The 27,699-nt window shown below is 38.0% G+C and overlaps 1 protein-coding gene across 2 annotated transcripts in view; it reads right to left on the reverse strand.

Annotated features, from left to right (window-relative positions):
- TADA2A (transcriptional adaptor 2A) overlaps positions 1-27,699 on the reverse strand; it is a 50,547-nt gene that overhangs the window by 14,024 nt on the left and 8,824 nt on the right. For both annotated transcript variants that reach the window (XM_004377832.1, XM_023732664.1), the window contains 7 exons: positions 24,868-24,974; positions 23,840-23,899; positions 16,775-16,866; positions 14,733-14,890; positions 13,119-13,207; positions 11,332-11,404; positions 300-363 (listed from right to left, as the gene is read on the reverse strand). In XM_004377832.1, coding sequence (XP_004377889.1) covers positions 300-363; positions 11,332-11,404; positions 13,119-13,207; positions 14,733-14,890; positions 16,775-16,866; positions 23,840-23,899; positions 24,868-24,974 — 643 coding nt within the window. The remainder of the gene's footprint in view (positions 1-299; positions 364-11,331; positions 11,405-13,118; positions 13,208-14,732; positions 14,891-16,774; positions 16,867-23,839; positions 23,900-24,867; positions 24,975-27,699) is intronic.

Consider the following 27,699-nt stretch of genomic DNA (forward strand, 5'->3'; position numbering starts at 1 on the left):
TGACATGTCGTGGGGTTGTTAACCAATGTCATAAAACAATATGTGTACTGACAGTTTAATGAGAAACTATTTGTTCTGTAAACCTTCACCTTAAGTACCAAAAAAAAAAACCAAAAAAAAAAAAAAAAAACCAGGGTGGGAATTATTATCCCCATTTGACAAACGGAAAAATTGAGGCCCAAGGAGGGTAAGTGTTTTTCCTGTGGTCACGAAATGAGTCACAGGTAGGATGTTTTTGTCAACTACGTGCTGTAAATAGTCCAAAGCTGAAAGAAGGCAGGATAATTTTCTATACTTACTTTTTCCGCCTTTGTCTCTCCTTTAACCTGGAATGATAGATATCTACCACAGCCATCTTCAGAGCTATAAATAAATAAACAAATAAAGCTAAGACTGAAAAAAATCATTTAAACTGTTCTAAACTTTGAACTTTATATTGCTAAATAATCCACTCACTGGTCTTTGAAAATTTGTCTCTTAGAAATGTAAAAATATACTAGATACTGAATTTCTCTATCAGTAAATTATTACGAAGTTCTTTTTCCCTATGTGTATATTTATATGGCCTTATTCTGTAGGTAACAATTTCTACTTTTAACTGAACACCACTTTTGGTCATTCCTATGTATATTACTGTTGTTGTGATTAGTTGCAGTCTAGTTGGCTCTGACTTATGGTAACCTTATGTGTAATAGAACATGTGACAATTCCCCAGTCCTGCACCATCTTCATGATCATTGCAGGTATGTTTGAGTCCACTGCTGCGGCTACTGTGTAGTGCCTTCCAACCTAGGAGGCTCATCTTCCAGCACTACATCGAATATTCTGTTGTGATTGATAAGGTTTTCCCTGGTTAATTTTCAGAAGTAGATCATCAGGCCTTTCTTCCTAGTTTGTCTTCGTCTGGAAGCTCCACTGAAACCTGTCCATGGGTGACCCTGCTGGTATTTGAAATATTGGTGGCATAGCTTCCCACATCATAGTACAACAAACTGACAGATGGGTGGTGGATGTATTATTAGTAGCTTTCATGTTTATCAGTTCAACTAAGGGTCTGAATTTGGTAATACACAGGAGTTAGAAATTACATCTATTAGGCATAAAAATGAAGTACTGGCTGTGGTCATAACTGCAAAGAAGTAAGCTCAGGAGACAAGGTCAAGACAGGACTGACATGAATAAGGGTGCAGCACAGACACTTGCCTAGAGTACTAGTTTTCAGTAAGGGAACAGTAAACATTTAGGGGGTAGAGTTTTGCATTCAGTAGTGAAAAGTTCCTTTAAACAGGCTAACCAATCCAGAAGCCATGCCCTGCTTGGTTGTCCACATCCCAATCCTTTCCCGGCTTTAGTCTTTTGTTAAAGACTTGAGCAACAGGGACAAAAGAGGCAGTGGATAACAAAAGTCTTACTCAATACAATAATTCTGGTCCTCTTTCTTCCCTGGCCACTCTTTTTCCATCTTCAGAGTTCCCCAGGGTTCTGTTCTCATCTCTCTTTTCACCCCTCACCTTATTCCTATAAACTCATCCACTCCTATAGTTACAAGTATCATCAAAATATATAAGCTTATGTAAAAGGAAACTGATGTATAAATAAAGAAGCAAAATAAAGTGGCATTCATTCAAATGTTTACTAAACACTAACTACATGCCAGGCACTATTCTGAACGCCAGGGATGTAACAAGTGACCTCTGCCCTCATGGAGTTTATAATCCAGTAGGGTTATAGGCATTATAAGGCTGATACAGAGCACACAGGTAACACAAAGTGTGGTTGCTCATTTGGTCAGATGATAACAGGAGAAGAAACAAGTTTGGGGGAAAGATGATGAGTTCTATTTTAGATATATTTAACTCAAAATGATTACTGGTTCTTTGAGCCAGTATTTCCCAATTCTTTAAACATTTTAAAAGACAGTTACAGTTGCTCCTCATTATTCACGGATTCTGTATTTGCAAATATGCCTGCTTGCTAAAATTTGTTCGTAACCCCAAAATCTATACTTGTGATGCTTTTGCCGCACATTCCACAAAGGGTGGAATGGTCAATTCATGTAAATAAATATATAAATACAGTCAAATATATATGTGTGTGTATATATACGTACATATATATAAAAGCTCACACTAGACATCTATTTTAAGCTCCAGACCCTATTAGATATCTCATTCTCTCATGACCTTCAATTGCAAACTTTTATTCTACCCCTTTGCCATCCTCCAAAACTCAATCTTGGTTAATGGCACCATAGTAAATCTAGTTGTCCAAGACAGAAATTAACCTGGACTCTTCCCTCCCCCTCTCCATATATAGCAGTCAATGAATCTTATCTACAATTAACACTTAAATCTCTTTCAAATTCATCTTTTCCTCTTCACCCCTAATGCTATTCCTTACTTGTCTCACCTAAATCACTGCATCAACCTCCTTACTGCTTCCGATTCTATTTTACTGCAACTCACCTCCCTTTAAATGGTACCAAGAGTAATATTTTAAAGCACAATCTGATCATGTAATTCTTTGCTTATAATTCTTCTATCTACTTACAGGAATTCAAATTCTTATATATTATAAAAGACCCTTTGTTATTTGTATCCTACCTACCTCTCCAGTCTCGGTTCCTACCACTCCCTCTTATGCCCTACACGCTATACACACGAATAACCTGCCCAAGATCGCACAGCTGCTAAGTACAGAGCAGGGATCCAAACTCCAGGTGGTCTGGCTCCAGAGTCCGGAGTAGGAAAGATGCTGAAATTGACAAATATGTTTACTTCCTGTGTTAGTAGGTTCACATTCTCTATGTTAGTCCTATATCCCAAATCTGGCTTAAGTGAAAGGGAAATGTCTATTTTTTTTTAAAAAATCTCAGAAGTAAAAAACTCCCATAGGCTTTTTGTAGTCAGAAAACCTCTAGGGTTAAGAAATGAAGACCAACTCTTAACAATTTCAGAAGAAAATATAAGGAATATATAACTTAGCACTATGCTACATTAAACCATTCTATTCATTTATAATCTTGACTCTGAAGTCATCTTAAAATTTAAATTCAGTAAATTGTGGAATTATTTTAATGATTTGTTATCTCCTTTAACTTTGTGTATGTTGAGAGTTCAGTGTTTTTTGTTTTAATTACTGAACATATTTCCAGAAGAAAAAAGGCTCTAGAAGACAATTTAATGACCTGCTTTGTGTCCTCTGAAAAACTAAAACACATTATTCAAATGTTAGGCAATATAATTTCTAATAATACATCAGCCTTTGCAGCAAAAAATCTGGTTATGTACGAGAATCACTTCTTCATTCCAAAATAGAGCCCAGAGCCTCTGGAATGCTGATAGACTCAAACAGCAATACAGTCTCATTCCTCCTCCAAAGAACGTGAGATCCAAGTTCAAGTTTAGCCCACGGGGGCAATGAGTTAGCAAAAATTTATATGTTCTACCACAGTAAGTTTTAAACTTTGTTCTCAAATAAACTCTTATTTGGAACAGATAAAGTAGATTGAGTCTAGCTGATCTTTTTCTCCCTAACACTAACCCCAACTACCTTTCCCAGTAGTAGCCAGCCCCTAATGGTACCTCCATGAAATAGTCTGACACCTACACTTCTGTTGGAACTAGATTTTAGGGTAGGAAAAAATGGGACCAACCAAGAAAAAGAACAAAACACAACAGCTCATTAGAATCACTAATTTCTTTCACTATCTGACAGCATACCAAAGTTGTTGAGCAACATACAGTCATGATATATTGTTAATATGATAGCCCTCTCAAGATAGCTGAAATAAATTCTAGATACTTCACCCTGACTTATTACTGCACACTTCTCTGCTACCTCTGCCGTTAGGATACTCTCAGATTAGAAGGAAGAAATACCAAAATTTTATATGTCAGGCTCTGAGCAGATGCACTATATATGTATGTAACTTCAATCACAGAATGATGTCCAGGAATAGTTTATCCAGGCCATTCCCTCTTGGGTCTGAGACAAAAATAACCTAAGTCGTATAGCTGGATGATCTAGAGAGGTGAGGGAATGTAATATTTTTTAAAGTTTAAGTATTAACTACCACGGATTTTTTGTTCATTAAGTTTCTAAAATGTTCAAAGATTTAAACAACACTGCTTCATTTTTCCTCGTAACTGCCCACAAACTAAACATAATACAATACTATCAGGTTCAAGATTTAAGGCAATGGTTTTCAAACTTTTTTATTTAGGTAGCAGAACTCTTTCTACAAACGAAATCTTTCTTGATTTATAGGGTTGTTCCATATAAAAGTTCAGATACCAAAGAATGACCCAAACCCTGCCAATGCTTTATAACACAGTTTCTGGGAGAATGATGGGCTTAGAATATTATGCTGGTGGAGCCACATTTTACATCCCTATGTGGTGGAAGGGAAACCCTGGTGGCATAGCAGTAAAGAGTTTGGCTGCTAACCAAAAGGTCAGCAGTTGGAATCCACCAGGTGCTCCTTGGAAACCCTGTGGGGCAGCTCTACTCTGTCCTATAGGGTGACTATGTGTCGGAATCGACTCAACGGCAATGGGTATGAGGTGGGTAGGACAAGAGAGGAGAGGGTGTGTTTCAGACATGCAGTGTAACCAAATATGAGTTTTATAGTAGACTACTTCTTAAGAGAGAGGATGAATTAGGAACTTAACAGTTTAAGGCAAAAAGGAAAGCAAATGTAGAAATAATAGCTAAAATATACTAAGTACTTACCATGTTCCAGGGCCTCTACATGCCTTATCTCATTTATCTGACAATAACAAGATGAGTTCGACAAAAATAAACGCCTTGAAATCCAGTGGGAATTGCTACTAATTTTGACAAAAACAGTTCTATAATTTTTCTAAGACACTACCTTACCATGCTATTTCCTGAGATTTTTATAAGAAGGATTTAATTAAAAAAAAAAGAAAGAAAGGAAAAAACTTAAAAGACTGTGTTAGAAAAAACCTATAAATACTGCTGATAATTGGTTCTACTGCTTGATCATTTTAGTCGTTTAAACTTGTCAACTGGCTCTGGAGAACAAAGAGAAGAAAAGGAACACAAGCAACTGGGAGGAGAACTGGAATTCTCCCAGGGAAAATTCATATTTGAGGCCATTTCTTTTCTTTGTAAAGCACATTCAGATAGAAGCAACTGATTACAATATCTTCACTGCATGAATAACCCAGGGAGGACCACAGCACAGCAGGCAGAAAGAAAATGAGAAGGCAACTACTGTAAGAATGAGGATCACTGGTTCACATTCTACTCAAAGCAACTGGAGACTCCAGTACGAGCTGGCAAACAAAGAACCAGAGATCATTAAAAACAAATCAACCGAATCACCCATGACCTATTCACTGATGGAAGGTCTCTGATAGCTCAGCTCTGGGGAAAGAATAGTCTCCTGTAACTACACTGGGGACTGATAATAAAATTTCCAAAAGACTGTCCTTAAAATATTTCAAGAAGTGGGCAGAAGTCAGAGGCAGCTCCTTCCCACTGCAATGTATTTCTAACATTGTTCAAAATAGCTGGCAACATGTTTCTGTTTTCCTGACAGAAGGCACTTACTGCTTGCTTGGCAAGAAAACCAACTCAGAGGCCCTAACTGCAGAGAGGCCAATCAAAATCCTTACTGCAACCAAACAAGCACAAATGTGTGACTCAGGTATTCCCCAGAAGCAAAGCTGCTTTAAAGTCAGTTCCCCACAAAGCTTTTGATCAAGATGCACACAATTTAACCCTGTGACCTAATGGTTAAAGTGGCCAACTAGGATGCCTTAGGCAAGTTACTTAGCCTCTTTGTGCATTTCCTAAATATACAACAGGAAAATATAGATCTATTCCTACTTTTCAGGAATGTGGCAACGCTACGTTACTGTCGTTGTTAGGTGCCGTCAAGTCGGTTCCGACTCCTAGCAACCCTATGTACAACAGAACAAAACACTGTGGTAAGGCAACAGAAGATAAATGTGAAGCCTCACAAAAAATATATATATATATATGGCAACACAGATTCAAAGTTATAAACGCAGTAAGTATAGCACAGAATTAAGAGTGTAAACTAGAGATGATTCTGCCACTTGCTGACTATATGACCTCAGGCAAGTTACTTGACATTTCCGTACTTTAATTTCTTCATCTGTAAAATAGGGATACCCACCTCATAGGGTTTTGTGAGGATTAAATGAGTTCAGCTGTAGAAAAGACTTCGAATGGTACTGGTACACAGTAAGTGCTGTCTAAGTATTAATTACTATTATTTAAATTTTTCTAAAATGACCTATGCATAAAATAACCAAATCACTATAAAGGCAAGGACACTAGCAATAGCTAAGTGCACACAGATATCAGGCTGGACCTCTGCTCATTTTGTTGTTAGGTGCCTTCAAGCTGGTTCCAACTCATAGTGACCCTGTGTACAACAGAATGAAGCGCTGCCCAGGCCTGCGCCATCCTCACAATTGTTGCTATGTTTGAGCCCATTGTTGTAGCCACTGTGTCAATCTACCTCGTTGAGGGTCTTCGTCTTTCTCACTGACCCTTTACCAAGCATGATGTCCTTCTCCAGGGACTGATCCCTCCTGCTAACATGTCCAAAGTATTTGAGACAAAATCTCGCCATCCTCCCTTCTAAGAAGCATTCTGGCTGTACTTCTTACAAGACAGATTTGTTCGTTCTTCTGGCAGTTCATAGTATATTCAATATTCTTAGCCAACACCATAATTCAAAGACATGAATTCTTCTTCAGTCTTCCTTATTCATTGTCCAGTTTTTGCATGCATATGGGGTTGACCCTGGTGGTATAGTGGTTAAGAGCTATGGCTGCTAAGAAAAAGGTCGGCAGTTTGAATCCACCAGGCGCTCCATGGAAACCATATGGGGCAGTTCTACTCTGTCCTATAGGGTCGCCAAGAGTTGGGATTGACTTGATGGCAACGGGTTTGGTTACAGTTTATGAGGCGACTGAAAATACTGTGGCTTGGGTCAGGTGCACCTTAGTCCTCAAAGTGACATCTTTGCTTTTTAACACTTTAAAGAGGTTTTTTTGCAGCAGATATGCCTAATCCAAAATGTCATCTGATTTCTTGACTGCTGCTTCCATGGGCGTTGATTGTGAATCTAAGTAGAATGAAATCCCTCGACAACTTCAATATTTTCTCCGATTACCATAATGTTGTTTATCGGTCCAGTTACGAGGATTTTTGTTTTCTTTACGTTGAGATGTAATCGATACTGAGGGCTACAGTCTTTGATCTTCATCAGTAAGTGCTTTCAGCCAGCAAGGTTGTGTCATCTGCATATCGCACGTTGTTAATGAGTCTTCCTCCAATCCTAATGCCGCGTTCTTCTTCAGATAGTCCAGCTTCTCAGATTAGTTGTTCAGCATGCAGACTAAGTATGGTGAAAAGATAAAACCCTGACACATACTTTTCCTGATTTTAGACCAAGCAGTATCTCTTTGTTCTGTTCGAACAACGGCCTCTTGATCTATGTACAGGTTCCTCATGAGCACAATTAAGTGTTCCAGAATTCCCACTCTTGGAAATGTTATCCATAATTTCTTATGATCCACACAGTTGAATGCCTTTGCATAGTCAAAGAAACACAGGTAAACATCTTTCTGGTATTCTCTGCTTTCGGCCAAGATCTATCTGATATCAGCAATGATGTACCGCGTTCCATGTCGTCTTCTGAATCTGGCTTGAATTTCTGGCAGTTCCTCGTTGATATACTGCTGTAACTGTTTTTGAATGATCTTCAGCAAAATTTACTTGTGTGTAGTATTAATGACACTGTTTGATAATTTCCACATTATGCTGGATCACCTTCCTTAGGAATGGCCACAAATATGGATCTCTTCTAGCCAGGTGGCCAAGTAGCTGTCTTCCAAATTTCTTGACACAGACGCGTGAGCACTTCCAGTGTTACATCTGTTTGCTGAAAACATCTCAATTGGTATTTCGTCAATTCCTGAAGCCTTGTATTTTGCCAATGCCTTCAGTGCAGCATGGACTTCTTCCTTCAATACCACTGGTTCTTGATCATATGCTACCTCCTGAAATGGTTGAATGTCAGTCAACTCTTTTTGGTACAGTGACTGTGTATTCCTTCCATCTTCTTTTGATGCTTCCTGCTTCATTCAGTATTTTTGGACCTCTGCTCTACTAACCGTTAAAGGATCAAAAAGCTGATAGTATGGCTCAAAGAAGTAAAATCAGAAAAAAAAGGTGGGAGGGCGGGGGAATCCATGCTGGGCCAAGAAATCTTACTGAACTTAGCTGTCCAAATAGAGGTGGAGTAAACTACTGTGATGTGCAACCCTAGGAAGTGCTGAAAGCACAGACCCAACACATAGGAAGAAGTTCACACTGCCTCTTGCTTGCCCAGGTAATATTGGACAGCAATGATTAAAAGATGCCCCATTCAGGGTTTCAGGATGCTGAAAAACTCAGGAAAGAGGACTCTATAAAACTCTATTTAGGAGACATTTTCCCAAATGAAAGGAGATGGGGAAAGAGATGTCAGCAAGAGGGAAACTACATCAAACATCAGTAGAGAAGTTACAAAACTTCTGTATCTTCCTCTCTCTGAATCAGTAATTTCTGTTTTCTCAATATAAGCAGGTGACAGTTAGATTCCTGAACTTCCTTATTTTCTTCCCAGATACTGTTTCATTTGCAATGTCCTTTTTGGGTAGGGTTGCAATGCAACTAATTATCCCTCCATTGTATCCCAGGCCTCTATAATGTGCCATTCAAACCAATTTCATTACACAAATTTTATGAATCAAAGCAAAAATCTTTGGGTGAGAAAAGGGCTTGGTGGCAACAGCTGATCTTCCAGATGCTCTGGGAATGAATATAAAATCCAGCCAAACAGTTTGCTTCCTTCAAGTAGTTATAAGAAAGAGAACATAAAAGGAATGTTGTTAAAGCTCAGTAATACTGAGTATAATGGTGTAATGGAATGGTAATAACAGCAATGTGAATTATGTACCATCTTTCATTGAAGACATTCACACTCTCTGACTAATTAATGTTACCCCTTCTTTACTGGCAAGGGACACAAATGAACAGTGAGCAAGATTCTAAGAACTTGTCCAAGATCACACAGTGACTCAGAAGCAAGCCCGAGGTAGAATCACTGTTCTGATTTCCACAAAACTTCTGCCTTAATCTTTTCCAAGTGTGTTCTTTCTCATTTCTTCCTGAGCTACCTTCAGCTCCTACTCCCTTTCGCTGAGTATTCTGGGAGAGACTGTTTGGGAGCAGTATGCCCCACTGGACAGTCGATCATGCTGTAGGAAGAGTTATGAGACTCAGAGCCATTAACACAGCATCCCTTCATGGCACCAGCAAGTCATCCCTTTGGTCTCCTGTACTGCCAAACCTCTTTAAAATGTTCTCATCTTTTAAAAAGCACTTATCTAAACATCTTACAGTTCACTATTGGGTAGAGGAAGGGGGGAGATAGGGATTATTATTTACTTTCTGTTGAAGCTACTTGTGTATAAGGATTAATAACTTATGCTTTAGTTCTAGTGCCAATGAAAATTGGTGAGTTACAAGGTTGCAGAACTGAAAGAAGAAAAAACACAAATAGCTAAAATATGTGCTATAGACTTGAAATGTCAACTGAAAAAGACTGCTGATCGATTGCTTCTTTCTGATTTTTTTTTTTTTGTCCCCACTTAATTACAGAAAGGACCACAAATGCACCAGGAAAAAAAAAAAAAAAAATCACAAATCCTGCTGGTACAAAGAATGCAGAGTGAAATTAAATACCAACCATTACTACAGTTGTCTTGTTAATGTCAAGATATAAGAATGAAGATCTTGGATTAGGGCCTAGAGAAGTGATTCAGCAACTCCCTTACACAGTTGAGTCATTATTGGCATTAGAGATTTTGACTTTAAAAAGTTCGGTATTTCTGAAGAGTATCTAAAAGGATTATCTTTATGAAGCTGCCCTTTTTGCATGTGGAAGACTTGTGTTTCGAATGAGAAAGATACAAGCCAGGAGACGACACAATTTTAACTAAAGCTGGTGTGTGTGAAGAGAAATACTGAATAGTAATCTGCACACTATCTTCAAGAGAATAACGCAAGAGGTTAGAAAAAGCAATTAACATGAGTCACTGGGGTTGAAGAGACTGACATGGAAAACTGAACAAATACAATGGATCTAGTGAATGCTAAAGTAGTTTGCTTTCAAGCTTTCCTCTTTTAGTTCAATCTGCGTCACTCTGACTTTCCATCAAAGTTGGGTGGGAGAAAAGAAGAGAAATGAAATTTTGCACACACACACACACACACACACAAAACAGCTCAAGAAACATGTAGAGAAAAATTCTGAAGATAAAATTGTTATGAGGACTCTTTCTTAGTCCTAGATCTGATGTAACAAATACCGAGGCAGCTCTTCTATGGAGAGAAGAACCAAGTTTCCCTCCTAGTGACAGAGTACCAGTTAATACAAAATGAAAACCTGATTTGCAATTCAACCCGGATTTTTACCTGTCTTTCCTGTCTGGAATGTAGATTTATGAGAAACAATGAAGATACTGTTTGGGAAATATAGGCTCCAAGAGAGCATTATTCATCTATTGCATCATGTTCAATTCTGGACTGAAATGAGAGAAGACTGAGGATTATTTTAAACATGTAGTTCACTCAAAATGGACAGAGGAAAAAAAAAAGAGACTCAATGAAAGTCTAAGCACCCACTTTTAAGAGCCCTGTGGCATTTACCACTGAAGTTATAACAAAAGAGGTGATATAAATCGTTAGAGGGCTAATCTAAGATGAGAATTCAGAAGAGTTATAAATTCAATAGCTCTTAGAAACAAGAAATTCCTAATGTTGGTCTAAAAACCTTTGAAAAAGTGCCATTCTTGCTCTCTGCTATGGGAGATATGGGGTAATTACTAAGTTACAGTTGAACATCTAGTACCAGCAGTTGCCACTAAAGTCCCCAGGTCTTCACGTTGATTCTCTTCTTTCTAAGGAGGTAGTGAGGGCCATTTAACCAACTACCTCAGTGTAGACTTAATTTCAGTTAAATGAAAGATCACACAGTCTGAGGGCTGAGATATTCCCAACTACCACTGTATGTCAACATTCTTATCATCACCAAAATTAATTTTTCTCAATGTGGTCGCAATCCAGCAACAGAATAAACTCAGGAGCTTAACAACTAGGTTTTGAGTTCCTTAAGGGCAGAGGAGATATTTTATTCATCCTTATATCCCTAGCACCCAACACAGTGTCTACCACATAGTTTGCACTCAATAAACACTTGCTAAAATAAAATATTACCATGTAAAATGTCCGAGTCATCTTCAACAAAATCGATGTCTCTCAAGTCCCATTCTGCATAATTGTCAAACTCCTGTTTGGGAAAAAAAATCCCCACCCCAAAGCCATTAACTTGAATTAATGCCTTTATAGTAGTCATGACTTAGAAACAAACAGAAAATACATGAGCAGGTATTTGTTTAAAATAGTGAATGGCAAACGGGGGAAAATGGAGAACAGAATTTCAAATTCTTATGGAATCCAGACTTTCTGGAGCCATAGAGACTGGATGAATTCCTCAAATTACTGCCCTGAGATAAGCTTGAAACTTTAAAGCAAAATATCCCCTGAAGTCTTCGTAAAACCAAACAATATAGCTTACGTGACTAGTAAAGAATATCTGCCTCGAACACTGTATTCTTTTTAAGATCTATCTTTGTGGGATCAAATTACAAACAGCTACTCACAAGATTAGATAGGAACTTTAGGAGGCAGTGAGTTTCGTAATGGGGGAAGAACAACTCAGAAAAGGAGGGCGAGAAGGACTGCATAGAATGTAGTCGATATCACTGAATTGTACATGTAGAAACTGATGAATTGCTGTATATTTTGTTGTATATATTCTCACCGACAACAAAAATAAATAAAATAAATTATTTAAAAAAATAGCGAATGGGATAAAAGGCCAGGATGCTTCCACAAGTAACAGAAAGTCATGGGAAAAATCTGAGACTTTTCAGGCAGTAGTGACAGCAAAAATCAGAATAATTATAAGTTCAAGAATAAAGCCAAACCTGTTGTTCTAAAAATTAAAAGTAGTCCCTTCATTCGTGAGAAAACTTAACTTTGACCAGGCTTTCCAGTATTTGGGGGTAAAAAAAAAAAAATGTCTGCATTAATTCATCTACCTTTTACTACCTTCTGAGTGCTCTATTTATTCAATAATATTGTTTAGGCAGTTTAATGGGTAGATCTGTTCATATTCTAGTCAATGAGTACAATTCGAAGAGGGGAGTGGTGTCTATAGGGTAGCTCTGCACTATCACCAGCCATGATAAAATGCTGACCTGAGTATGGATGGCAAAACTGTAGTTTATTAATAAATTCTCAAGTTACCTCCAGTAGCACTATAGTTGTGGATCTTTAGACAATAAATCAAGAGACTTTTGAGTATATTCACACAATCTTAATTTCATGGCTCGATGAGGAACATGTAGTTTTTATAAACATTCACCATTCCTTGTATCTTTGTGGATACAGTACAGGGGTCAGCAAACTGGGGCCCATGGGCCAAATACAACCCACTGCTTGTTTCTATAAATAAAGTTTTTACTGGAAAACGGGCACACTCATTTGTTTATATATTACCTATGGCTGCTTTTGCACCATACTGGCAAAGTTTAGTTGCAACAGATACTGAATGGCTTGCAAAACCTAAAGTATTTACTATCTGGCTCTGTACAGAAAAAGTTTGCCAACTTCTGATACAATACAACAACCCTGAAACCCCGTAGGTGTGGAACGTGAACCAGACTGCAGAAATCCCATACCTACTGAAGAAGTGGGAGCCAACACTAATGCTACTTGAGAAAAAGATTCTTGGTCTGAAGAACTTTTATTGTTCCACACATAAAATGTTTACAAACGAGAAAAGGCCCTCAAATAGAAGAAAATGTGGCTGCCTAAGGCCCTACAAATTACATTGCCTTGAAAATCTCCTTACAGTGGTATGAAGCCTATGGGCAAGAGAGATAAACCTCATTAGAAATAAATATCTTGTGCTTGTGCTAAAAACAAGTTCCTCCTACCTCGATGAAGTCTGCTCGAGCTGGCATGTATCCTGCCATGTCCTGAGAAAGCAGGGAGTCAAAGGTAGGTCGGGGAGGGTCATCTGCAGCTGGAAGAATTTAGAGTTTTTCTTAGCTACTTAATAAAATACTAGTATGAAAAAGTGACACAGAGATAGTTTTCATCTACATCCTGAAGTATTTTTGTTTGGAGTCAGAACGTTTCTAAGAGAATTAATAAAAATTGAAAAGGTTTTTATGAATGAAAAAGTGAAAGAGATATTAAGGTATTATGGAAATACAGATTGATTTCTTAAAAAGAAAAAGAAGACTTAGGGAATCCTCAAATAAATATGGGGGCCTTATCCCTGATTTTTGCTTTCTTAACATGAAAGGAAGGAGCCCTGGTAGTGCAACAGTTAAGCACTCAGCTACTAACGTAAAGGCTGGCAGTTTGAACAAACCAAGTAGCTCCATGGGAGAAAGACCTGGAGATCTGCTTAGTAAAACTTACAGCCAAGAAAACCCTATGGGGCAGTTCTACTCTGTCACATGGGGTCGCTATGAGTCAGAATCAAGTTGACGGCACCCAACAATAACGATAACATGAAAGGAAGCGAAGGACCTTTTCTTTTAATATTATAGAACCAAAGTATTTACCCTGTCTTCTTCAGTTCTCTTACCTGCTTAGGAACAATTTCAGTTTACAAATCTTATCCAACTGAGAGGCAAAAAACACTGGAACTGAGTCCTAACTCTAACATCCACTAGTCCCAGGACTTTGTGCAAATTATTTAACCTTCTGAACTTCAGTTTCCTCATGGATAAAATGAGACCACTTGCTCTGCCCATCTCACTGGGTTGCTCTGAGGAAAAAAGGGTCTAATAGGTGTGGGAACAGAGTATAAACTAACATCCAAAGTGCTATGCAAATAGGGGGTATCATGAGACTCCAGATTAGTCAGCTTTAATACTATTTCTAGGGACTATGAGGAAAGGGAGGAGGGAGGAGGAAACATTCACATTTCATTACTTATGCTCTGGGAGTCATTCAGGAAAGATGTCCGTTTATAATTCATCATGTTTTTTATTATGTTTTGTTAAAAGTCCCATGGGTCCCTCAGCCACATGAGATTAGGAGAAAAAAGTTTGCCATCACTGCCACAATCAAGTGAACAACAGTAACAAATTGCTTCTTGGACTTAATATTGGGGTGATTAATAATAATTCATCACATATTGGGCTCTCTTAAGTAACTAATATCTGTGATCACAAACTCTCCAAAGGAATTGCAAAAAGGCTCATATTTAGAACAGCATGAAAGGGATGGCCCTTTTTGGACATCTCATCTTGCAGAAGCAAGCATTAAAGTTAACTGATATGCTTAAGGACTCAGAGTGGGTAGAAATACACAATGGCTCCAGGCACCCTGCGTCCAGTATAGAACTCTGATCCCTGGGATACGTTCCCACCCTGCCACATTATGGAACTGACTCTCAATAACTGTCATGCCAACTTCTCCTATCTTCCATTAGCCTTTTAGCTGTCCAAGACATCAAATCACTATTTATCTGATACCGAAACAGGGCCTAAGAATGAACGAAGTATCCCACACCAAAATAAGCAGGCACTTACAGTGAAATGGAATGGCTGTGTCAGCAGTTTTTGCCTCCTCTGCTTGCTTCAGGTTCAGCAAGGTAGAGGCAAACAGAGGGTTATTGATGAAATGCTTCATATAGTGCTTCTCACACTCCTCCTTGGTCTTGGTACACATCTGATTGGCTACATCCTGCCTAGAGGAGGAGTGGGAAAAAGAAAGAAGGAAACAGTGCTTTCATTTACGCATAATGCTAAAAGCATGGTTTGTTCTTTCCATATAATGTCTGGAGTCTGATACCTCCAAGCTGGTATCAAGAAGATACCAGTAAAACAATGAGACAAATATAAGCCTAGTATTAATGTAATCTGACATTCCAAATCTTGTTATTCCAAGATATAGAAATGATATCTAAAAAGTTCTCTTTTCAACCAAAAGAAAATCACTAGAAAATTTATAAATTTCTCTGTGAGTTAGTCCATATGGAAAGAATTGCTATAAATATTAAACTACTTCAGAACATTAAAAATATACATATGGTTTTATATTTGCAGTGTTTTATAGTTTACAAACCATTTCACATGAACAAACATTTTTTTACTAGAGCCTCTACTATTGCCAGACTCTGAACTAGGAACATTCACAACATACATTTAGGTTAATCCTAGTATTAACTCTGTGGTGTGGGTATTATTACTATCTCAATTTAACAAAAGAAAAAATGAGTCCCCAAAAAGTTAAGAAACTTGTTCTAGAATAGAAAGCTAGCAAGTGACAAAGTCAGAATTTGTACTCAAAACCTCTCACTCCTAGCCCAGATGATGAAGAGGTAGAGGTGAAATCTCTCAAAGTCCCTGCCTCAGCCTCTGTCTTCCACAGCATTCTACCTGTTTTTCTCCTAAGGTATAACTATGCTCTGTTTTGTGTTCTTCAATCATTTGTATACCTATTTTGATTTTCCTAATAGACTATAAACTTCTTGAGGGCTGGATCCATGTCTAAATTCTTAGCTACAGCCCCCCTCACCATCCAGCTTAGTGCCTTACCCAAAGTGAGCAGAGAGGCAGTTAACAGTCTTTTATGTGGTCTGCTATGAGGGAAGGGGGGCAGGGAGGACTAGGTCATTTTGGAGAGTTAGAATGTCAAGCAAAAAATAAAAAACCAGGCCAAAGATGACTAGCAAGCTCCTCACTTTTTCTACTTTCTTTGGTATTTCCCATAGTACACAATATTTTATGTTTAACGAATGCATATAAGCAAAATGTGAATGGAATTCAGGTCTCCTTCCTCAGGGCCCAGGTCATAAGGGAAGTAACATAATATATTCCGATTAATATAAGGAAAAATTATATACACTAGGAAATCAGGACAGGGAGGATCTAGTTAAGAGTCCTTCACTAATAAGCTATGTGATCATGTGAAACCATTTTAACTCCCTCAGCTTCAGACTGTTCATGAACAAAATATATTTACTGATGCCTCCACTATCTAGTTCATAAAATGAAATCATCTGCGTGAAAGCGCTCCCAAAAGGTAAAAATGAAAGTGCTGATATCATTAAGTGGTGTTTACTCCTAAGGCAAGAGCTTTGAGAAACAGTCAATTCTGCCAAGCTTGGACTCAGGCAGGTGTTTGAAAGTTAAAGACAAAAAATGCTAATAGGGAGTCTATGAAACTTGAATCTGAGGTAAGCTATTGCCATCTACCTCAAGTCTGACTCTCTTCAATGACTAGGGCATCTACAGCCAATAAAAAATCATATAAAAGCATATTTGATAAGTCTAAACTTCCCCTATATTCAGAAAGGAACACCCAACCTTCCCAATGTTGATACATTCAGAGTGACCTTTTAGAGCTGCCCAGTCATAGGTCATTAGGCATTCCATATCCCTGTGAGGCACTGCAGCCCTAGAAAAGAATATACAGAAGGGAAGAAGACTTGTCTTTAAATAATGGGTCAGTAAGAAAGAAACATATGGCTCCCAAGTTCCTCTTTTCAAGGCTTTACCCTTTACCCTTCAACACTGACTTCTTTCCTGAGCCCACTAGGGTCGGATAACCCTCAGCACCAAGCTCTCACCAATTTCCAAAGCCACAGTCCATGACAGCTTCTAAAAGGGCCATTTCTTCTTGAGCAGTCCAGCTGGGATCAAGAACAGGAAAATCTGAGGTCTAGGGAGAGAAAAATTTTGCCTAAGAACAGAGATAGAAATAGAACCCAGGAACCCAACTGTAGAACTAGTTTATTTTTTAATGACTGTCACTCTCGTTGTATTGAGAGGTACCTAACATACATTCTTATCAGTTGTCTACCTCCCACATTCCTATTTGCACCATCAGCTACAAAGGTCTCCAACAAATATCTCTCATAAATACCATGCATCTCATGCAGAAATATGTATTTTTTAAACTTAGTACTAAGGTAGAGATAAATATTGTAGCATGCTCTCATTTAGCTAAGAGGAAAAAGCAAATAGAAATGCATGTGTGTATTACAGGGGTGGGAGGGAATGGTGGAAAGGACAAGGATAGAAACTAGATCTTTCTGAATATTCCTCATTTTACACAGATTTGACTTGGAAAACATATAAATATTACACAAAATTATATAGTAAAATAAAATTTTAAAAACACAATCCCTAACAATCAAAAACACACTGTAACAAATAAATCTGTGAATCAATATGAAGGCAAAAACACACAGAAAGGAACTATTCCAAGTGACTTTAAAACACATTAATTTGACTATATATCCCTAGTGGACTATACCTTATGAACAAAAAGAACTGACCCCCCCCCCCACCAAAAAAAACATCTTAAACTGTTTTCAGTAGTGTTGGTACAGTTATTCTGAAATTATTGTATGCGAATGTGTTATGAGGTGAAGCAAATAAGTGATTATGTTGGCATTATTGCAAAGTGGGATTTTAGCATGGGAAAAAAAAAGATATAGGTGTAAGAACTATGTGGTTATTTAAAAAAACAAAAGCAAAAACAAAACCTTACAGTCCTGAATTTGAATTCAAAGTATTAGTATGAACTCATGATGTATTTTATCTTAACAAACAAAAAAATTCCTAACTCTAACCACTGAAAATGTCCAGAAACAATTCTAGAAACAATGACTAGCCCAGTAGCAATGAGCACCTCTAGTGCCCAGTTTGCACTCTCTAAGTACCATTTCCTACTAAGAGGAGCCAAGGCCCCTTAAAGAAAAGGTTGATTCCAGGTCCGAGTTAGGAAAAGTACAAAACAAGTCTGGAGCATCTTGTTATAGCAGAAAGCAAATAATACAAGAGTCATGTCAAAAGAATGCAGGAGCCAACTTATAGAGGACTCCTACTAACCAAAAAGGAAACATTCTGAGCATCAATAAGGATAATAACTGCAAAGAACTGAAACATATCAAATATTTTAAACCTTTGGAGAATGCTAGAGAACCAATTCATGTTTTTAAAGTAGTAAAAAAGGGAAATGATCAAGCATTTATCCTGTCTTTCCTGTACAAACTCTACTTCAGGGTGATCAAATAGATAATAATGAAAAGTTTCTTTTTCTAGAATTATTCTAATCATAAATTGAAAGGAAAGATAGTATGCTGGGACTAATTACTTTTGTGTGTTGCCTTTCCAGCCATGGTCTTGTAACTCCCACCCAGGTGACTGTGTGATAGGGTAATTGTGGCCTACCAAGGAGATGGGTCAGTTTGCCTTAAAAGAGAGCCAATTCCAGAGTAGAGAGGAGGAGCCCACCACCACCACCACCAAGGAAGGAGAGACCTGGCAGCAGTAGATGGGAGGTGAGCTTCCCAGCCCACAGAGAGAGAAAGCTGAGTGCCTTTGGGCAGAGGCTAAGGGCCAGGGAGAGGCATGTCTCTGAGCACGGCTGGGAAGAAGCTGTCCTGATAGAAAAACTGTATCCTGAGTGTTCCTGAGCCTGAACTGTAACTGTTACTTCCCTAATAAACCTCATAATTGTGAATATGGTCTGTGAGTTCTATATGGCCACTGCACTGAGTTACTGAACCTAGCAGAGAAGAAGAGAGTGCTGTGCGAGGAGCGGTTGGTATCAGAATTAGTAAAGATGGTCTAGAGAGGAGGCTTGTCTGGCCTCCACTTCATGGGACTCAGCCTTGTACTGTTGATCTTTGTTCTCCTTCCCCCTTGTGGGGTTGGAGGAGGTCAGATAGTGCCCCCAAGCTGTTTTTACAGATAGACATAAAAGATCACTATTTTGCAGCCCCCAATGATTAACAGATTTAAGCAATGATCATAAATGGGTGAATCAAACCTGAATTTGATGTAGCCTCTAAATGTAATTACCAATTTTCAGGAAACACAGAAGACAGAGGAACATAATCAGCAAAATCCAGACTGTAGTCACAGCTATAAGATAAACAATCCAACTGTTTAAAAATCAAATAAACTATAAGAAATGAAAGACAGAGACAGAGATGGAGGGAGAACTCACAGAACAGAACGTATGTACGAGGCAACTAATTGCAATGTATGGATCTTATTTCTATCCTAATTAGGACTGCAAAAAGAAAAAAATATATATTTATGATACCACTACACACCCACTAGAATAGCTAAAATGAATGAAACTAACAACACTAAATATTGATAAGAATGTGAAGAAGTTTGGAGAACTCTCAAACATTGCTGGTAGAAGTGTAAAATGACACAACCACTTTGGGAAACTTTCTGACAATTTCTTAAAAAGTTAAGCAATCATTTACTCTCAACTCAGCAATTTCACTTAGGTATTTATCCAAAAAAAAAAAAAAAAAGAAGAATGAAAATATATCCAAGAAAAGCCTATACAAAAAATGTTCATAGCATTTTTATTCATAATTGCTAAAAACTGGGGAAAGCGCAGATGTCCATCAACGTAAGAATGGATAAACTAAAACTGTGGTATATTCATACAATGGAATATTACTCAGGATTTAAAAGGAATGAACTATTAACAAACACAACATCAAGAATCAATCTCAAAAACACGCTGAATGAATGATGCTAGAAATGATAAGAATACATACAGTAGTACGATTCCACTTAGATGAAGTTCTAGAACAGGCAAAACTGATCTACGGTGATAGAAATCAGAACAGTGATTGCTTCAGGGGTTAAAAAAGTCTTTATGAGATGATTGGGTAAATGTGCAAAGTGAATGGAGTAACCTAAATTTAGAAAGATCTAATGAAACATTTACAGATGAAATGACATGATTTTTTGGGGATATGCTTTAAAATAATCTGGGTGTGTGGGGGCTGAGGGGTCTACATGAAACAAGATTGGTCATGAGCTGATAATTTTAAGAACAAGTGATAGATATATGGGAATTTGTTATACTATGTGTGGTAGCTAGTTACATCAGTGACCCCCAATGAACTCCTAGAATTCATGCCCTTGTGTGGTCCCTCCCTTTTAATATGGGGTGGACCTGTGACTTCTCCTTAAGAAGACTCGGTAGATTCCACTTTTGTGCTCTTGGGAGCCCTGAGTTACTATGTAAGAAATCTAGCCTCCTTGCCAGAAAGCTCACGTGAAGAGGCCACATGGAAATGGAAAGGCACTAAGACTACATAGAGACGAACCAAGGCCTCAGGCAGTTAAGGCATTCTAGCTAACCTCCAACCAATTCTAGACATTCTAACTGAGGTGCCAGATGTGTGTGAAAAATGCCTCTTGGACTTCCAGCCCTAGCACGTCATGTGGAGCAGAGCCACTCTCACTGTGCCCCAAGTGAATTCCTGATCCACAGAACTGTGGGAGATAATAAAACGGTTGTTACTTTAAGTTACTTAAGTTACTTATTGCTCTTATGCAGCAACAGAAACCAAAACACCATTCTCTCTAGTTTTGTGTTTGAAATTTACTACAGTAAAAACTTTTTTAAAAAGTGACACGATAGGTCTTCAGATTACACAGACATTTAGAAATTATTGTATCTTTTTTACTGACAAAGTCTCTGATGATTTGTGAAATTACATTACCAATAAGCAACACATTTTTAGCTGAGCATTTACTATGTATATACCTAGTACAGTCAGAATTGACTCAACAGAAACTGGTTGCTGGTTAGTACATGAGGCATGAGATTAAAAAAAAATTCCAGAATCTACATCTATATTCAGTTTATAATAATCACTCTCAATCTGACAAGTACTATTTTGTTGCTATTGTTAGTTGTTGTCAAGTTGATTCCAACTCATGGTGAACCCATGTGTTACAGAGTAGAACTGAGTTCCACAGGATTTTCAAGGCTGTGACCTTTCAGAAGCACACTGCCAGGCCTTACTTTCCAGGTACCTCTGGGAAGGTTAGAGCTGCCAACCTTTCAGTCAGTAGTCCAGCACTTAACCATCTGCACAACCCAGAGACAAGTACTACACAAACATTAATATGACAACTCACATACTAGTTGAAGAGCCCATGTTATTCCCCAAATCGTATTTTAGAACATTAAATAATCATTACATAATGAGCCCTCATCACCTTTACTGTGAGACAAACAAGAAAAACTTTCTATACCCCCACCCCTCCCCAAAAAAAGGCATAAGGCAGTTTTTTAAAAAGTTGAATCAATGTTATTCAATTCCTGGACCAAACTCTAGCCCTACTGAACCAGAACCTCTAAGAGCAGGGCCTAGAAGTCTACATTTTAACAAGCTCCCAGGTGATTATGCATGCACTAAAGTTTAAGAACCACTGGTATAGAGGGCATGGCAGAAGGAGCTGCCTTGACTTGTTCAAGGCTCTAAGAATTAAACAAGACAAAAATAGGCACAGAACTCAGAAATCTTGATTAATGCACCACCCACCATAGCATGAGTAACTCCCAAAAATACAGCACTGTGAGATGACAAAAGTACTAAAAACCATTTAAAGTTATCTGAGGCTTCATATGCAAAAACTCAAGCTTTCAGTGGCTTCATGTGTAGAAAGACAAAATTTGATCATCACTCTAGAAGGAAAGATTCACTGGGAATAGATAACACAGGCCAAAAAAAAAAGGGAAGGAGTATAATAACCCTCAAAAGTTCCCCAAAGTATAGAATTCTAAAATGTGTTTGTATGAGTGCTGAATATGTGAGAAAAGGATGATGTAATCAGAAGAATCAAGTGGACTTGGAGTGAAACTTTGTCAATGCCTTCAGCATTAAGAAGACATGGTGCCCAGAACAGCTAAAGAGAGCCCATGGTCAGTTTTCTTACAGTGGATAAGCACGACTCACCAACCTACCCAAGCTATACTAAATTATCCCTTAAGGGATTATTTTCACAATTAAAATGAATAAATTTGTCTCCTGGTTCTAGGCATTCTTCTGTGAAATGGGAAGACTAGATGAGCTTTCTAAATATCTAACAACCTTGGTGAAATGAACTTAAAGCCTCACTACTTTGACCACACACCCCCAACTCCTCACTGATCTTGAAATTAACAAAAAGAAGAATTATATTAACTCTTGCAATTAGTGAAGATATTAATTAAAAGACGGAAGATGTTTAAAAAGAGGTATGGAAATGCTAGCCAACTGGCTGCCAAGAACTCTACTATGTAGCATTTCTTTAATTCATTATGGTTGCAAATCTGACTCTCAGCACTACAGGCCTAGAAACTCATCTTAACAAAACTTCAAAAATGATCATATTCAGAGATGCTGATGAGCCCTTTCTAAAGGGATTTTTAAGAAACTGAAGTGGATACATTACATTTCTGTGGTAGGTAGAATTCCTGGTTATTCAGTCAAACACTAACTAGATACTACTGTGAAGGGACTCTGCAGATGGAATTAAGGTTACTAATCAGCTGATCTTAAAATAGGGAGATTAGCCTGGATCATTCAGGTGGGTCCAATGTAATCACATGAGCCTTTCAAAGTAATAGAGCAGCAGAAGAGTCAGTCAGAGAGATTCAGTTGAAGAAGAGGCAGGAAAGATTCTAAGCGTGAGGAGGATTCCTTGTTGTTGCTTGCTTTGAAGCTGGGGAAAGGGACACAGGAGTCAGGGAATGTGGGCGGCCTCTAGAATCTGAGAATGACTCCTAGCCAACAGGCAGTAAGGAAACGGGACTTCAGTTCCTACAACCACGTGGAAATAAATTCTGCCAAAAACCTGAATAAACCTGGAAGTAGATTCTCCCCAGGGCCTCCAGATAAGGACCTAAGACCTGACAACACCTTGATTTCAGCCTTGTGGGACCTAGAGCAAACCAGCCAGGCCTACCAAACTTCTACAGAACTGTAAGATATAAACGTATTTTAAGCCACTTAATTTTTGGTAATTTGGGATAGTAGTAGTAATAGAAAACTAACACAGTGCCAAAAGATTAATCTACAATGTGAGATTATTGTCAAGCAGACACCCGCCAGCATTCCTTCCTGTAAGAAAAACTATGTGGGAAACCAAATGTGAGAAAACTGCTTGGTGAACTAGGAGATTTAGCTATATGCTTAATATGCTCTGGTAACTGACAAAACTATCCTGACAAAGGTATATGTATCTTCAAGCAGATCAGATATGCACTTTGGCTTATTAGTGCACCCATTCCCCAAGCCAGAGCTTAGAAGGAATACTATCAACATCTGCCTCTCAACCTTTCTTTATAGGTGGCAAGACAATCAAATTACAGCCAAGTCTTACTCTGGCCTAAAAATCAGTCTGCCTTGTCAAAGTGATTTTATGTACTAATTATCTCATTTGCTGTCTGTTCATTTTATAGCTTAACTCTCAGAAGGTAACTAATTTCCCAAGGCAAAGGGATGGACTAGACATAAACTTCACCACTGCTCACATAAACGACATACAAATAACTATTAACCAAAACACAGTAACAACACATTTGCTATATGTTTATCAGCAAGCCTAAAAAGGAGCCTACCTCTTCATATCAGTAAATTTCAAAAAGTATTTCCTTTAAGTTACTTTAAAATTTGAAACAAAAATCTGAGTATATAAAACTATTTTTGGAATTAATGCCTTAGCAGAGCCACAAAACTATAAAAAATTTATTGGGTAATGATGACAAAATTCAGAAGAGATTAAAAAAAAAAAAGATACTTGGAAATAGAACAAAGACACATTCCCAGTATGATACTTGAAAAATGAATGGACATTCCGTGCAATTTTATCATTACCATTATCTCGTAAGTATGATCACTTTGATGTTTCTTGTACTCAAATCCTCGAGTAAAACACTGCAAAACAAAAAGGAAAATTAAGTTACCAACAAGCTACTTTTTGAAATGCTTTCTAACAAGACAGGAGATGGTTTATGGGTACTCTACTCTTGTTACAAGGAATTCATTTAATCTTGTCTGCAGCTGCAATAGGATAGTATATTCACGATCACAGCTTTTCAGTGGCCCTCAAAGAGAAAAAAGAACATAAAAAAACACTTTTTTCTAGGACAACTCCTTTGATAAGAACACGAGGCCTGGAATTAGACTGCTTACATTTGAATCCCTGTTTTATACCTGCCCTATCTCAGCAATTCTAAGGCATACTTTATTTTCATATTTTAAAACTTTGAAATCAGTATTCATCTTATAATGGAGGCACTTTTACACATTTTGAAACTTCTGAAATAATCGATGGCATCTTGGATCTTATAAAATATAGTATTTGCTGTGTGACCTTGGGCAAGTCACTTAACCTTTCTTTGCCTGAACTTCTTCATCTATAAAATTGAGATAATAATATTTACCTCATAGGGTTTGTACTGATGATTATGAGGGTTAATTCATGTAAAGTACTCAGAATAGTGCCTGCACAGAGTAAGCACTTATAATTAGTATTATCATATCATCCACAACATGGTTTGTTTCCTTGTTTGTCACCTGCCCAGATATCACTCAACAGGACAATAAAAAGTGACACAGATGCTATCAGGAGGAACAGTCCTCCAGCTGTTTCCTGCAGTCCCAATACTTTAAACCCACCTGCAAAAACAGTGTTAAGCATTAAGTTGATACAGATGTGGAATATTTAATATTCTGTCTCATCCACCTGCTCTGTTCTCTAATTTTTCACTGGTAAAATGTGTGGTGGAGGACTGACTGAAAGGAACAGAATTAATAAGGTATGGCTCTCCTGAGCAATCCACAATAATCTCTGAATTTACTATATATAGCTAGGAGAGGCAAGCCTCTCCTTATTGAGTTACCTGCAAGCAGAGAAAAAAAGGAGGTGGCCCACATTCAGCACACTTGATATAAGGCTCCATGAGGTAGGAGGAGCAGCCTCGGCAAGGTGGCTTATCAGAGGGATCACCTAGAACAAAGAAAAAACAAATATACTAGCTTCAAAACATGGTGTAATTATTTTAAGCACAAGAAGGTGAAAATCTGCAAACTACACAGGCAGTGAGCTGTGCTAAAAAGTTTCTGGAGACAAGGTGAACTCATTCCAAATAAGAAAAAAACAAAAATCATGCTACTTTCTACTTTAGGGCAATTTTGTGCCTTCCCACGTCAAGTACACTACTTTAAATAGTATTTAAGTAGAATGGCCCCTGCAGAGAAGTTTACAAACACAAGCTCTAACTGGAACTGTCATGATGCCAGCAACTTATTTTCCAGTGGTTCAGGTCAGAGGGAAAAAATGGACACACACCTACACAACACACATACAGATAAAGCAAATCTGACAAAACGTTAGCAATTGTTGAATCTAGGGGTGGGCATGGCATGCAAGTAATCACTGTAGTGTTGTTTCAATTTTTTTAAAAATACGTTTTAAATTCATGATAAAAAGAGAAAAAAAAAACTCCTTTAAATACATGTCATGGAATACATTATTTTATATTTGAGTTGGGATTTAAATTCAGGAAAGTCTTTCCCTCCCTTTTTTCCATGCTCAACACTGAATATAGTAGACCTTCCTCAGTTCCAACGACAGTAGTATGTCTCTAAAATAGTAAGGCAACGAGTACAATCCAAACTCTCTAAAGTCAAAAGATGCAGATATGTGCGTCCCTGGTGTCCCAAACTCTGCCTCTCTGGAGTCAGGGCAATTTAGTAAACTGTTCTCTGTGATCAACGGCAGGAGTGTAAGGAAACACAGGCTTTGAAGGTTGATGAAGGGATTTTATCTGTTTAGCCTGAGGCAAGATTTCTCACATTCTGTAATAGCATTTTCTTCCCTATAGTTCAAGAAACACTCTCCAAGGCAACTCTTTCTCCTCCAAGTGGGGATTATTCTTTTTAGTTGCTTCTAAATGAAGACCTGGAGGAAAATGACAGGGGTAAAAAATGTACTCGTTCTGGCAGTAGCTACCTACTTCTCCCGTTTTATTTTATTTTTTAATTTTTCCCATAAAAAATTCACACATACTTTGTACTTCTCCCATTTTAAATTGTGACAGAGAAGAATGAAAATTACTTAATATTAACCGCTGGATGCCAATTTTTACCAAATTACCCTCTTCCTTACTTCCTATCATTTTACTGACTTAAGCTTGCTCTTACTTCCTCAAACTTCTCAAAAAAAAAAACCATCAGCCACTACTCAGAATAAAGAGTCTTTTTTTAAAATTGAGGTAAAATTCACAAAACATAAAATTAACCATTCTAAAGTACACAATTCAGGCAGGCACTTAATACATTCACAATGTTGTGCAACCATCATCTCTATTTAGTTCCAAAACATTTTCATCACCTCCCAAGGGACCCTGTACCTATTAAGCAGTCACTATCCACCATGCTCTCCCCTCAGCCTTTGGCAAACCACCCATCTGCTTTCTATCTCTATGGACTAACTATTCTGGATGTTTCACATAAATGAAATAATACAATATGTGACCCTTTATATCTGACTTCTTTCACTTAATGTTTTCCAGGTTCATCCACACTGTAGCATGTATCAGTTTTTCATTCCTTTTTATGGCTGAATAATATTCCATTACATGAATATACCACATTTTAGTAAAGAGCTTTTAAACTCTCAGGTCCAAAAACAATTATTTTATAAAAGCAACCCAGATTTACAGTTGTTAAAATTTTAGACATAAAGGTATAAAGTATAAACCATCCACAATCCCACTACCCAGAAACGTTCACCATTAACATTTTGATGTTCTTACAGCCCTTCTTCTGTGTGTGTGCACATGTATTAAACAAAAGTGGGGCACTATACACATTTTGTAAGGATCCCTGGTGGTGCAATGGTTAAGCGCTTGGCGGCTTAACAAAAGGTCAGCGATTCAAATCCACCGGCCGCTCTGTGGGAGAAAAGACCTGGTGATCTGCTCCTAGGAAACCCTATGGGGCAGTTCTACTCCGTCATACAGGGTTGCTGTGAGTAGGAAAATCATACATGTTTTGTAGCCTGCTTTTTTCACTTGGCAATATATTGTGGACACCTTTTCATGACAGCATAGATCTTGCTCGTTCTTTTTAATGGATGAGTAATAGTACATGGCTAGCTCTGGTGGCACAATGGTTAAGAGCTCAGCTGCTAACTAAAAGGTGAGCAGTTTGAATCCACCACCTGCTCCTTGGAAACCCTATGGAACAGTTCTACTCTGTCCTACAGGGTCGCAATGGGTCAGAATCAAATCAACAGCAATGGGTTTGGTTTAGTTTGCTATCAATTATCTAACCTAGTGGTTCTCAACAGAGGTACTGCCTCCTAGGAGGGCATTTTTGGAAATATGAGGAGGTGCTTTTTGGTTGCCACAATGACGGAGAAGCACTACTGGCATTTAGCAGGCAGGGACGAGGGCGGCTAGAAACCTTGCAATGCTCAAGACAGTCCTGTAAAACAGAACTGGTCTGTGTCCTGCACAACTTTCATATATCCCACTAGACATTCAGGCAGGTGAAAAAGCTGTTCATAATTACATGAGCCTAGAACCTAACTGCAATATAACAGAAAATATTTTTGACAGTTTTACTATGAACAGACTTTTCTAGGAAGGCAATTGCATGTATTATAATTCTAGAGAAGACTGTATTCTGCTTTTTTCAGAACTTTACCAGGAGTTATTCAAACTTGT

The sequence above is a fragment of the Trichechus manatus genome, unplaced genomic scaffold, assembly GCF_000243295.1.
Source record: "Trichechus manatus latirostris isolate Lorelei unplaced genomic scaffold, TriManLat1.0 scaffold00054, whole genome shotgun sequence".
In the NCBI taxonomy this organism is placed as follows: Eukaryota; Metazoa; Chordata; class Mammalia; order Sirenia; family Trichechidae; genus Trichechus; species Trichechus manatus.